The sequence below is a fragment of the Etheostoma cragini genome, chromosome 9, assembly GCF_013103735.1.
Source record: "Etheostoma cragini isolate CJK2018 chromosome 9, CSU_Ecrag_1.0, whole genome shotgun sequence".
Classification (NCBI taxonomy): Eukaryota; Metazoa; Chordata; class Actinopteri; order Perciformes; family Percidae; genus Etheostoma; species Etheostoma cragini.
Window position 1 is genome coordinate 23,775,378 of NC_048415.1, and position 14,438 is coordinate 23,789,815.

The following is a 14,438-nucleotide window of genomic DNA, read 5'->3' on the forward strand; positions in this document are numbered from 1 at the left end:
CCAATGACAAACTGTAAATAAATGACTAACTACAAAATGAGTATGAGTGAATTGAAATCTGGGATGCACATTATAATGCAGTGATTTATATCCAATGTTAGACTTATAAGTAATGTATGTAGTTAACTGTAAATGAAAAAAACTTCAGAAAAAAGGCCCCATCCAGGATGTCACCAAGGATCCATCAACAGGTGGGCTGGGCCTAACATTCAGCGACAATGCTTCAGATTTAGACTTGAAGTAGCCTTCGTCTATCAGTAGACAGTAACGACTTTGACATTCAGACAGGAAACGTTCGTCCCCTGTACAGTTCTCTCTCTGGCTCCTGATAGGACCACATAGACAAGTGCTCCACTCAAGGTGACCCATTTAATGCTAGACGTGAAAGTCCTTTTTCCTCTGCTGTCCCAGTTTCTGTTCACTGGGTGCAAAAATAACTGTTCCCTTCAAAGGGGGCGGATAGACCTTTTTTTTCTTCACTAAATAAATCTAGACGTTACTGACAGCCACTCAGCTTATTTAGGAGGAATAACATTAAAGCCGACTGCATTCTTTCCATCCTATTATCTGTGGGGAAAGCGCCATCAGTTATGCAACCTTAAATATGACGCTAAAGCAAATCTGAAATAAAAGACAACCTAAATGAAAAAAAGGAACATTTCTGATCAAGCTAGGATAAACAATGGATGACTGCAGAGAGTGGTGACTCACTTGATGCTATTTGGCAGCTCCTAAAACAGTGATGGGCTAAATAGATCTGGTTAATACACTAATTACTCCATTTTGGATCATTTTATTGTATCTTCATTAAACTCCAAGTCACAGGCAAAAGCAATGCAAAATGGGATCTCACTACAATAAGTCCCATATTGTAAATAAAGTAAGTTTTCCATAACTTTTTCTAATGTAGCTCAGCGTAAATTCTTTCAGGAAGACCTAACTTTTAATCAATGCTCTCCCTAATCAATTCAGCTGTTATCCTAATAAATGTGTATTTTATCATGCTGTGTATAACTGTTGCATATCTGCAACTAGTCTCTCATGATTGAAATGTAGATCAGTGTAAATCCTTTCAGGAAGACCTCAGTCTTCATCAATGCTCTATCTAACTCCAATCAGCTGTTGGAGACGTTCTCCTTCCTGCTAAACCAATCAGAATCATACACAAACTGCAAGGGCCAATCAAAGAGTCACAACCCAGCTTTAAAAATTAGTTTTTCCCTTTGCTATCAGCTGTCGTGGCAAAGAGTGCAACCCTCCACCCCCCTTTCCACCTCAAGTCATGTATTCCCCCGGTCCGGCGGTCTGGTCTTTGGGCTCCTTCATCGCCACCACCGGTGTCTATTCCATTGGTTGGTCTGATAGTTCTCTACCCTTATATATACAGTGTATATATATATATATATATTAATACAAAATATTCATATAGCGATGGAGTCTAATTGCAAAAACTCTGTGCATTTTATTTGAGCTATACATTAAATCTTATTTGCATTTCTGCAAATATGTCTCTCCTGATAGAATTATAAAGCAGGTCAAGGTGCTATATAAATACTGTGAATTTATTAAAACGCTAAATCCACAGAGAAGAACTGAATATTCAGAACCATATGCTGCATTTCTTTAGCTGAAGGTACTGTACAAAGACGGCGAAAGCGGAGGTGCAGAAGAATCTACAGCGCTAACCAATCAGAGCACACTGGGCTTTTTTGGTTTTGAGGGGGACTTAAAGACAAAGTCGCTAGCTTTAAAGGGTCCTGAGATAACTCCTGTTGTTATTTAACACTATAAATCGACTTGAATTGAATTGACCAGGTCCAAGACTGGAGTTGTGTTTACTACAGCTGACATAAGCAAACAAAAGTTTAAGGGCAAAGGCAGAAATGGACCAAACAATAGACAGTTTTCTGTTGTTCTAGTAAGCATTATTAAATGTGGATTAACTATTAAAATACCAGTTCCATGGATTTTGTTTAACCATTATTTGACAGTTCAAAGTCAGAGAGAGGGAGTTATTTTGATGGTTAACTTACTCTCAATGCAAGACAGAGCAGTTAGATAAATAGTTACCCCACAGTACAAATGTAATTAAAATTTTATGTGTGCACTATTCATCGTATTAATTAGCAGAGAAGCACCCTGTGCCAGCAGTGCTAGCTGGCACATAAATCATGTGCTTAGGGCTGAGAGCGAGAGATTAGTGCCTGTTGATGTTGTTACAAAAAATATTGTAAAACACCAGTAGGATGGTGTTTTGGTGGGTGAACAGGACAGTATATATGGTTTTCATATCATTCCAATAAAACCACCACTGCTCCACATACTGCTCCACCATTGGCTGAACATGTTCACTGAGAATGGCTCTGTGTTGGCATCTGTCGTTAGCCCCCCGTTTTTTTTTTTATATAACCAAAACCATGCCAGGACAATTCAACCCCATGTCATTCTGGAGCTGCCAGAAAGCCATAAGAGGCAAGCATGTTGACTCGTCTCGGCATGTGCTACGTATGTTCTTACTCACTAATAATAGGATGACTCGTGTGATCACGTGCTGCTTTCTGCTGCTCAGGAGAACATTTGCTGTGTTCGTTGATCTCCACGCACCAAATTGCCTGTTAAACAAGTTTGAAACTGGGATTCGTTTTGCTTTGCACAGTTGGGAATATTCTCTGCAAAGTTGCAGCTAATACAAGCGCTGACTTATTATATGAGGGGGAAATTGCTTTGCTTGTTTACTTAGCTGTCTGTTTCTTCTTGTGTGTTAAACTAATGCATGGGCATCCCTGTCAAGATGTATTTTTATCTACACCAACTCAAGCCAGCGTCTTTCTCTTAGAGTTTCATGCCTACATTACAGTCAGCAGTCTTTCTCTTCCTGTTCCAATCAGCTGAACTTGCACGTATGGAAATACAAACAATTGCATTGCCTCAGTTTTTAAACATAGAGATGTTCAATGTGTGTTCAAAACTCCTCATTTGCTTAATTCTTAGCTTTAGTGCTGAACCTTAAATCACATGCTCAGTTTTTCAGAGTAGTCCTTTCCTATTAGTCATCATAGTTAGAGTAAAAACACAAATTCATAATGAGAATCATGTTTTGATTTGCTGCAAAATATGACAGGGAATCCTAACTCGACAATATTTCAAATACTCTGGTGTACTGCGGGCTGCAAGCCTTTCTTTTGTTGCTATTTAAAACATCAAGATATAAGTAAGTACAACAGGCCTGATACATAATGCATTACACCCTATGATCTTCAGATGTTTAGCCAACAAATTGAAAATAATGTAGCATTTTGCATATTTAAATTCCTTTGTGAAAATTACAGAAAAGCAAATGTAAGCTCTCATAAATGCAATAACTGTAAGGGTATGTTATCTGAATAATAAACCTGCTCACAGCCGTGCTGTTCCTATGCTTTCTTATCTACATTATGTCAACTCTGCTGCTGTTTATCCCCATCCTCTTAAAGCTAGCATCAAAACTTCTTCTCATTGCATGCTAGCTGTGTCTCTGCATCTTTTAGGCCCCCTGAGTTTTTATTGACGGTTCGAGTCATGAGGTGTTTAAAAGTCTAAAAGTCACTTTTTCAGATTTATAGGGAGGAAAAAAAACTGTCTTGTATTCAACTCAACATGGTAGCTAGTGTCCAATCAGTCTGTACTCATTTTTTTTTTTGAATGTAAAAAAGAAAAGAAACATCTTTTCTGATCTGACATAGAAGACCATACACCCCTGCTCTACAGTCTCCTTCCAATATATCTTCATGTAGCAGAGATCACATACTAATATAAAACACAGATTTTATTGGTGATTAGAAGTGCAAAAATTCTCCTTTCATGTTGTCCTGGATACATCAATCTGTTACTTTTCTTCTGTGTGGGCATATACTTTTTTAATGATGCAGACTACTTACACTTGTAGACCAATTTCACTTATACTTGTCTGACTCCAGCTGATATCCAATCATTATGTAGCCAGAACATCTCCGCAGCCAGGGCCAGGGCTTTTCATACAGAAGCTTAATTTTATAAGTTCAATACTTTATTGCCAAGTCAACACAGTTGATTAGAATTTGTCGTACATACACACACAGGAACATCCAGTACATACAAGGCAATAACATATACAGTCATTAAAACCAGTAAAAAGCTGTAAGGACCTTGTGCTATTGCAACTTCCCATAAAGTGGATATGAATACGGTGCTTTAGTACAGGTGTACTTTGCAATGTGCCTGAGCATTATTGAGCCTAATAGTGGCAGGGTAAGTACTATAACAACAGCGGGATGTTTAGCCCCTGAGACTTTGAACTCTCTTTCCCGAGGGCAGTAGTTGGACCTGGCAGGGTGGTAGGGGTCGTCTAGCACTTTCTGAGCTTTATGGCTGCTGGGTGTATAAAAACCTTTCTGAATCATTTAAGAGCATGACTGAGGAGACGGAGCCCTGATGCTGTCAATATTTTACCACTCTGGAGTCAGAGTGGCTGGGGAAACCAGTTCATGTGATGATAAGCACTTTGAGGGTGACGCTGTGTGTAGTGAGCATTCCTAAGACGTGTACCACGCTTAAATAAATACCCACCACAGCTTTGTTTACACTCTAACTCACGTTTCCCATACTGCCGCAGGCTAAACAAGTGCCAATGGCCATGTGCACGTCTTATCCAGGATTTAAATTAGCTTCTAGAGAAGCCTTTGTATTTGACTTACTTCAGAGGAAAGTTTCAATTTTAGGAACAAATTTTTTACACCTAACAGTCCGGACCAAGGTCCTAACCAACGTTTGTGTTTGATAACATCGTGAGTGCACGGACGTGCGTCTGACGTTGGCGTTTTGTCATTTTGGCAATTTTTGGCATGTAGTCGTTTCCATATGAATGAAAATGAATGAACAAATGAATTAGCAAATCCCAATTGCGTTATTAGGGTATTACTATCAGCAGCAACAACGTCAGCAGTACAAGCGCAGTACTCCCGACTCATTTTTTCTTGTTCTAGCGGAGGGGGGTTTCTTCTTCTTCTACGGTACGTAGTTGCCTAACTTCCTATAATTGGACCGCAACATCCAAAAAGTGTTTTCGTACTGCAAACAAACCAAACCATGGTTCAGTTTGGTCTGGACCGAGACCACCTCTTTCTATCGGACCAAAATTTGGTCTTTTGCACCGAACTGTGGTCAGAGCCTTTCTCCCCGGCAATTTTGGTTCAGACCAAACTGAAAAGTCAGAAAGTCCGGACCAAGTGAGGTAGGTGTGAAAACAGCCTAAATCAACAGGTGTGTGGTGGGAGAATTTAGAACACTAGTCTACTAGTTAAACTAGTGATAGTGTGCCACACGTTCAAGGACATCTAAATATATCACTTCCACTGTTGTTGTTTTTTTCATTACTATTTCAATGAATTCTACGGTAACATTTCAGTAGAATTTTGCTGCTGTGTAAAGCAAAGAGGCCAGATATAAAATATCATCATCAAGGTTCAGCTGAGTTTAGCTCTGTGACACAAAACAGCCCAGTCTCGTAAAAACACAAACTCCTGCTCAGACAAAGTGTATAACCCAATACTCTTTTATGAAATAATACTGTTTCCTTTCAATTTGCTCTATTACTATAAGACTTGAAGGACCTGTGCAGACATTTCCAGTTTTATTGTGCAAACGTTTTGCTGGTTCTACCGAGAGCCATGTGCACTCTATGTTAGCTTGCTCTGTAATCTACCATGAGTAAACAAGCCTTTTAACATGTCAATGAACTCAAGAGCAAACTGGAGCAAGCACCACTCTCAGTGCAGATACTCCCAGTTTCGTCAATACAACAAACAAAGGAAATGCTAGCACCATATATAGTTTACAGCCTAACAGCCACATAGATTACTTGATTTTTATGAATAGGAAACAAAACAAAAGAAAGAGTGTGCGGTAAAATTCCACTGAAATAAAAAAAATACTATTTTGAGCAATTATATTCATAACAAATTACAGGTAGTAAAGTTATTTTTACTTATACAACAATAGTGCTAGCAGTTACAAAAATAGGGAAATAGCAACTTTCCACCATTTCATCTCACTTTTACAGTTCATTAGGAATGATCACATCTCTTTTTTGGTCTACCAAAGACAAGTTATTACCAGAGCGTTCAACAAGACTAAGAGACTGAAGCTATGCTAGCAGCGATGCAAGGTTTAAAGGGATCATGTTTTTTGCAATCATCAGTGTTAGCAAAGTTTGACAAATTTTGACCTGATGCTGGCGCTGCATGGACAGTCATGAGAAAAGTGTATATGTCTCATCATAAGAGGGACATGTGAATTTTTAATGTATGTACCAAATTTCATGGCAGTTGGCAAGTGATGGACCTATCAACAGACCAACATTGCCATGCCTAGAGTTGCATGGCTAAAAATAATAGATTTTAGTTTGAACTTTACATTTTCAAAACAGTTAGCATATTGACTTAACCAATATCCTCACTGAGGTATCAGGAAGATAAGTCTCAAAAGCCTCTTACAGTCATTAGTTTACAACAAATTGGCATAATTCACAGGGTTTTATCAAGCACCAACAGACGAGAGAAAAAGACCTGGAGCATCCATGTGGCTCAGCTGGCAAAAGGTGCATACGTAGCTGCAGCATCTAGTTTCCCCCTAATTTCCTCTAATCCCACCACAATAAAACACTGTATTCCCATTACAGAGTGGGTGGAAAAAATAATTTGAAAACCCTAACATGTTCTTTTGGTGATCCATTTACATGGACAGGAAATTATTAAAGATGAGCCAGAACTACAAGACAAAAGCTTCTCTGTGTCCCAGTGTGCTTAACGCTTTTTGTCATTGCAGCATGTCTGGGTGCTCTCTTTATCAAATAGCTCTGGCAAAATTGCACGAGACTGAGTAAGACAGAGCTGAAAAACATTAGTTAGCTGGCAAATCACAAAATCTGTGTCCCTTTACCAGGTAGCAACAATAACTGGATTTAAACGCAGGGCCGCAACATTGAGTATGATGTCTAAGATTAGCTTCTTGATTACATTCACTTAGTTTATATTCTAACACTTACCAAAGGTCCCATATTACAAAAAGTGAGATTCCAATGACTTTTTCTATTACAAAGCAGGTCAAGGAGCTCCATAACTACTTTATCACAACGGTCAATTTCATTTTTTGGGGAGGGGGGCTTAAAGACACAGGCCCTTTATGGAGCATTTCAGACAGAAGGGGGAATACAGGTATATTCAGACAGACAGTGTGAGGTATACAATGTGTTTTGTGAACATTAAAGCATTTGAACAGGTTATGGTAGAAACCCGAAATACACGTATGAACCTTAAAATGAGGATAATATGGGATTCTTATACTTGCTCCTTAAAAACGCTAAAAGTAAATCATCATTAATAACCTGCCATAAAGGGATTACAGTACACTTCTTTTCAACATGCAATCCTCATAAATACCATTACCATGCCAGTGTCATTATGATGTCAATGGCAAGAAAGCACTTAGTCGCATCCAAGTATTGTATTGTCAACAAATACTCTTGCTTAAAACATTAGTTGGGTTTATGATAGGTGCATCATCTATAGGTACTCACTATATTGACAATGAAAAGATTACACCTAAAATCTCCAAATAATCTCATCAAGAACCTGTATCTGTATGTCCCACTAAGCCCAGCTGACTCTCAAATCTGTGTTCAGATGTTAAAACAGATGTGGTGGTAGGCTCATCAAGCAAGTTCCTAAATACATTCAGATTAGTATGTGAAAATTGAAGAATGCATCCATGTATTTTCATCCTTTCTATATTTGTCCTCAGATCCTTCTCGGAGCTAATTATTCCTATTAAATACATGCACTGTACAAACCAAATCTGAGGGGCGTGTTACTGGTGAAATAAGTATGTTGTGTAAGCACGAGCAGCTGCGACTCAGCAGCAGTTGTTACACAAATATAGCCATTTTCTCTGGCCAGTGCACTTCCCTGCCCATATTCACAGCACCATCAAACCCTTGGAAAGCGTACGTGTTATTTTGCTTTGTAAGTGTGTGTGGTTGTCTGTGTGCCCACGTCCGTGTGTATGTATGCACACATCATTATGCAGTATAGATCTCCGAGTGAGCCCTTGTAAAAACTGTGTCTGTTCATTCACACTAAAAATATTTTCCAGATGGCACTGGTCCATATTGATCTGCTGCCAGAATTCAGCCTGTGCTTTCACAAGTCAGGCAATGAAGTTCCCAACAGATATTCTATCAAAACAGTATATATGATTAAATGTGGTTTACTAGCATTGTCACATGGAATGGATACAGTATGTTGTATCAGTAGGTTTCATCTGTGACTGCTCTGTTTGGGTTAACACTGGTCTTCCAGGGATGTTCCCCGGTTAATTGCCATAAAAAAGGAATAATCTTGGTTTTCTATGTGGACTGGATGGACAGAAATTATTTTGAACCTTATCGGTTTTGTGCTGTCTTGTGGGGGCAATCTTGGTTGGTGTCCTTACTCTTTTAGGAATAATGTAAAAGTAACCCTAAACTCTCGATATTGAGTTGTTATTTTCTTTTGTTGTACTTTATCAAACTCAGTGATCTCCTTGTTCTATTCTGTTTCTTTAATGTGTATGTGCTTTACCCTTAAACTTCAAAATAAAGTTAAAAAAAAAAAACTGCATTTATTCTGGAATTTCCATTGCACCTCAGGACCACAGAAAGCACAAGGTAAGACTTGAATGGTTATCGTTGACCTGTTACACGCCTTGTTTCATGTGCTGTCATGTAAATCCTAAAAATATCTGGCTCCCCAGCTGTTAAATGGTCCACGTTGTTCACCGGCTAGCTGTTGTTTAGTGCCGAACAGAGCGCACAGTGGTTTTATCAGAGCATTCACTGAAAACAGGCTTCATGGGACTAAGTGATGAACTGCAAAATTGGATGATATATTTTTGTGGATTTTGTGGGAAAAAGCTAAAAGAACATTTACATATTATAATGTCTCCATACATGTTTACAGTGTGCTCAAATAGTGTGCATATGAAGATGTTTACATCACCTGATTTCATAAAAAAATACAGGCAACTGATCAACAAACAAAGCCAATCCAACCTAACTGACCATTTGTTCTTTTAGTCCAATGCATCAGCAGCACAAACACACAATAGCAGGGGTAAGCAACCTATGCAACTCTTTAGCTCCTCTCCAGTGGCTTCATGTGGCTTTGACAAAAAGTTATGTGAAAATGAAAATGTTATTTATTTATTTATTTATTAATTTTTTTAATAGTTTTCATTTATCATTGTTGTAAGCCTGAAGTTCTTTGTACATTCTCCATTTTGGCTACATAACAATGTGCCTTCGCAGGCTAGGGCCTAGTGCCTTCTCCTGTAAACTTGCTGGATCTCAACAGCGGTCTTGAGCTTTCATAGACTAGCAATGAATTACAAATCCAAAAGAGGTGACATTGAAAGAAATTTCAAGAACAAATACACTGCCTTTGCTGCGGATGAGAGAACAATTTCAGAACCGCTGTAATAAACAGAACAGAGCAAATGTACTTTTGAAAACTGATCAAACAACAATATCAAACCTTATTAATGAATGCTGCTTTAGATCTATTAGTAATGTGAATATGCTGCGTCACTATGTTATTTTGAGACAAAAAATAATTGCGGTTCCAGACAGAGTTTTTGTATTTTTAATGGCTCAAAAATGGCTCTTTTGACACTAAAGGTTGCTGACACCTAAACTATGAAAATGTAAAAATATGGTGTTCATTTTGTAATAAAACTGCATTCAAACCAGAGCCTTAGGCCAAAAAAGGATTAATGAGTCTGATTCCAAAAACAATGCAGAAAAAAAGGGCTTGAAAATAGATTAATATCTATTTTATCCTCCAATGTAAACCAGAACAGCTGATATATCACTCTGGCTTTAACGGTATCTGTTTCAGACATTGAATAAGTGTGATACATATTTGCGATTATGGTGATGATGATGATGTATTTTCGCACAAATAAAGAGAGTGTTACAGACAAGGCAAGTGTTGTGTCTGTTGTGCGGACCTGAGTGAGGTCTATTGATGCGAGTTGTGTTGTATAAAACGAGCACATGGTCATTTGCAGCTGCCTTTGCCTGGGATCAATCAGTCTGAAATATAAAGCCCAGTAATAACAGGCTGTGATTCCGGTCTTACAGCAAGGCCTTTCTTCTTTTTCCTCACTTCTGAGTGCTGGCTCAACATCAGGTCTGATGCGGTTGTCTTTCACAGTTCTCATACTTGAGCAAACATGTTCTAATTAGAAACCTGGTTAATGGATACACTGAGTAAGGTCATTGCTAGGGCTGCACGATATGGCCCAAATGATAATCAGGATTATTCTGATCAATATTGAGATCACGATTCATTATCACCATTATCTGTTGATTTTAACTTAAACTAATTTTATAGTCACATAGGATATTTATAACTGCTTTCACATCCATATTATGTTACATTCTGTTGAAGTTGTATGTTGTACATTCATACAGCTGTAGCACATGTAAATTAAAATTATCTGAAATAAATAGCCTAGGATATAAAAAAAAAGTATCTCTGTGAAAGCTCCTTTACTTGTTTTCGACAGTAACTGATTCAAAGAGCTAGGGAGAGAGGGGGAGTGCGATGGACGTATATGCTACTCACAGAGTGACGGCTGACTCATCATGAATGGGTCCAGCAGGCTCCGTCTCCTGCTATTATTCTACGAACTGAAGTTGCATTCAATAACTGCTTCTGTGTTTTTTGCCAAGGCCGCCACAACAGCAGAGTTACCAGCGGAAACACTGGTACAAATACAGGTTTGCCCCTCCTGCTTAACATTTTACAGCTGTGTTATTAATAATTAAAACTGTGGACAAATGACAAGTGTGGACCGGCGGCCGCTGTGTCTCTCTGTGTTGCTGGGAGCTGTGTGAGTGAAAGGGGGCGGGGCTGCGCAGAGAGTAAGAGACACTAACTAGCACCCTAGAGCCCTGTGAGCTAACAGACACCAACTAGCACCCTAGAGCCCTGTGAGCTAACAGACACCAACTAGCACTGGTCACTGCTGTTTAAAAAAAAACAAAAAAAAAAAAAAAAAACACAGATGGGACAAAATGTTGCGTTTACTAGTACACTGGTAAAGCTTGAGACTGACGTATAACCGACTGCTATCTGTTGTGGAATTTTCCTCCCGTTACTCTGTCCTCTGTGACTGTCTACATCTAGAAACTAAGCTGCGCGGTGCAGGGAACAACTCTAACTGGCTAATGATCAGACAGTGGTTTATGGAGCGGTACATGGGCTTTGCAAAAAAAAAAAGCCAAAGTCGTGATTGTGATTAAAATTCGATTAATTGTGCAGCCCTAGTCATTGCTGTAATAAACACTGTAATGGAGGCAGGTCCACTGCAATTGCAAAACAAGAAAAAAATGCAAATCTCAGTCAGTAGGAGTTAGTTTGTCTCTCCTATTCTTGCTAGATTGCTGTCATTTCCTGCAACAGCCTCGTCTTTAAATGGACTGAGATAACATTACTGCAATGCCGGTTGTCAACTTTTCACAGCCCTGCCGTTTGTTATTGTTGTTGCTGTTTTGGTTTCCTGTTTCTTTTGCTAAAATATGAACTGCTTTAGATCAACCATTCCGAGTCCCTTTTACATGAATGAAAACAAATGAAGTGGCAGAGTAGTGGAGGAATTTAAAGTTGACAAATGTGCTAAAGCAGATGAAGCCGAGTAGAGACAAAAGGACTATAATGATCCAGCAATCCATGGGAGCCACTCAAGGCATCACAGTAGTTCTACACAAGAAAATTGTTGCGACCAGGTACATGAAGACCATTAGCTTCTGACAAACTTCCTTTAAAAAAACACAAGGTTGTATTATTCTCTGGCCTTCTGCAGACTTTTCATTGACTCCAAAAGGCAAAAACCTAATGTCAACAAGCCTTTTTGAATTAAACACACAGGACACTGTCACTATTATCCTTAAATGAGAAGGCTGGTGATAGTCTATATATTTGTTATTGTCAACAATTCCCAGAAAGGACAAAAATACGGAAGGCTGTGGATTAATACATATGTGGTGCTCTAGTGAGTATTCACTGCACCAAGGCAGTGTATGTGGGGTTGACTCATGCATATGTTTCATGTTAATGAAAAAACATGTGTAATGGTGTGGCTCACTGATGTGTTTTAAAAAGATTTGGACAACAATGGAGGGCTGGTGCAAAGAGAAAAAAAAAACAGTTTCAGGCTACAAAGACAATTCAAGCTAATATTATCAAGATGTTTTGGTCTTTTCATGGTATCTGAAACATAGAACATCATCAGACTTACCCTTTTAAAACCTTTGTTAAGTTTCTGGTATAACACTGTTTTCATGTGGAAAATGTATTACATGAAATACATTGACATACAAGACAAAGGTTTTGAAAAAGACTTGATGATTGGACCAATAAGCAACACAATGATTATATGGAAATCTCTAAGATCTTACCTTGTGTCGGCACTTCAAAACAACACCATAGGCACCTAAAAAAGATGCAAACCGCATGTTTAACTGAGATTCCACCACAGTACAAAAGTATTTATCTGTTCCAAACAATACTTTTGCCTTTCAAGCAGACCCGCATGAGATAATAAAAGAAAATTTGGATTTGTTATTAACAATTCCAGTAAAGTCATTGATAAACAAATACTAGCTTGATTTAAAAATTTTGAGTTGGCCAACAATGCTAACATGTGCTAACAAGGCTAGAGCCTACAGAACCTTTTTATTACAGCATATCACTACAAAGTGAAAGTCATTTGATATCCTCTTTTTGTTTGATAATGCTTCTCAATTGTTCACATGAATTGGAAATTGGAATGAAAACCTCCCCCACTATAAAAAGGACAGGTGGCTCATGAAGTAGGACACAAGTGTTGGCAAGCTACTGTAGTTCTGATGTTATCGACCCTGACACGCACACGCACACTCACGCACACGCACACACACACACACACACCCTGAGAGCTCAAGAGGAATTCTTGGACAGAGTAGGCATATGACAAACTGCTCCATGCTCCTTTACATCAGTGACACAAGAAGTCCTCTACTCTTTCAGGAGGTTGCTCTAATAGACTTAGATTCTTTCTAACATAGCTGATACCTAAAAGACATGGAGTCTATATCATAGGAAACCTAAAGACAAACAACAAGCAAACTGGACAGCCTTAAATACACATGAAATTTGTCAGCTGACCAGAAAAGGAATTGTTTTCAAGACTATATATTACGAGATGATAACATAACATGAAACAAAACCACCAGAGTTATTCATCCCATTTTTTTCCTCTTTACATAGGGTACTAGATATAATTGCAGATTCTGTGTATTTCAATTACTGGTATTAGCCTCCATGTTGCACTCAGTCCTAAATGATTAACAAAATTGATTGACCTGATGGTCTGTGAGTAAAAATCTATGATGCTGGATCAAGTGGAGCGCACTGCGCCGTGAGTGCAATGGCAGTAAGTAGAGCTGGATGGAAAAAACTTCTACAACTTCACAGTTTAATGTGGTACTGAACTTCTGACTACATTCCAGACAGACTCATCTTTGGACAGGCAGTCAGACTTCAAAATCCACCTCAAAGTGTCCCTGTGTTTTCTAGCGTCACATTAAACACACATTAGAAAACTTCTAGGACGTGAGAGTAGGGGAGTAAAAACTGGGACAAGTGGGTGGCGTTACCGAAGGGCCTCTGCCACTTTATATCAACTAAGTGGCTTGAGGAAATAGAAAAGCCATGAGAAGAGGGGGGAACTGAACTATCAAATCACCCACAGAAACAAACAGAATCCCACAATCCACCTCTTCAGTTCTCCAATAGAGGAGTTTGAATTCAGGTCACAGTATCTTCCATTCAGCGTCAATGTTTCATGTTAAAATTCTTGTCCTTGACCTCACTGAGTTGTACATTCATGAACAACAGATCAGGCTTTTAACAGCTTTGATCTGCAGGCAAATTCAATACAAATAATTAAATGATTTGCACACTGAAAAAGCCCTACAACAAATGTGAGTGTACAACCTCACATGAAAAGCTGTGATTGTTAAAACTACGTCACGCGACGGGAGGGTGCGTCTCATTCATTTCAAGATTATGCATTGCTTCTATTGGACTCCTTCCAGAGGATTTAGAACTGGTCTGAGAGAAATTGTTGGAAATGTAAGAAAGAGGAAGGCCAATTACTTCATGTCCTATGGTCCTGTGATAAGGTTCAGGAATTGTGGACCAGGATACATGATAACCTATGTCAGATTTCAGGGACCCAGGTTCCATTCAGCCCGAGATTATTGGTTCTGGGAGATGGGTCCATCCTAAACGGGATAAGAAGCCGGGTCCAGACTAGTTTAATGAGAGCCAGACAGATTC

At 38.8% G+C, this 14,438-nt stretch overlaps 1 protein-coding gene and 1 long non-coding RNA gene across 6 annotated transcripts in view; one reads left to right on the top strand and one right to left on the bottom strand.

Moving 5' to 3' along the window:
- The window catches only part of LOC117950076 (cyclin-dependent kinase-like 5), a 36,951-nt gene that overhangs the window by 19,298 nt on the left and 3,215 nt on the right, over positions 1-14,438 (bottom strand). For all 5 annotated transcript variants that reach the window (XM_034880777.1, XM_034880776.1, XM_034880778.1 and 2 more), the window contains exon 3: positions 12,515-12,549. In XM_034880777.1, the coding sequence (XP_034736668.1) occupies positions 12,515-12,549 (35 nt within the window). The remainder of the gene's footprint in view (positions 1-12,514; positions 12,550-14,438) is intronic.
- LOC117950122 overlaps positions 1,354-14,438 on the top strand; it is a 13,110-nt gene continuing 25 nt past the window's right edge. Inside the window, exons 1-3 of the long non-coding RNA XR_004657816.1 lie at positions 1,354-1,364; positions 11,985-11,990; positions 14,218-14,438. The exon at positions 14,218-14,438 is cut by the window's right edge and continues 25 nt beyond it. This is a non-coding gene — a long non-coding RNA (uncharacterized LOC117950122). The remainder of the gene's footprint in view (positions 1,365-11,984; positions 11,991-14,217) is intronic.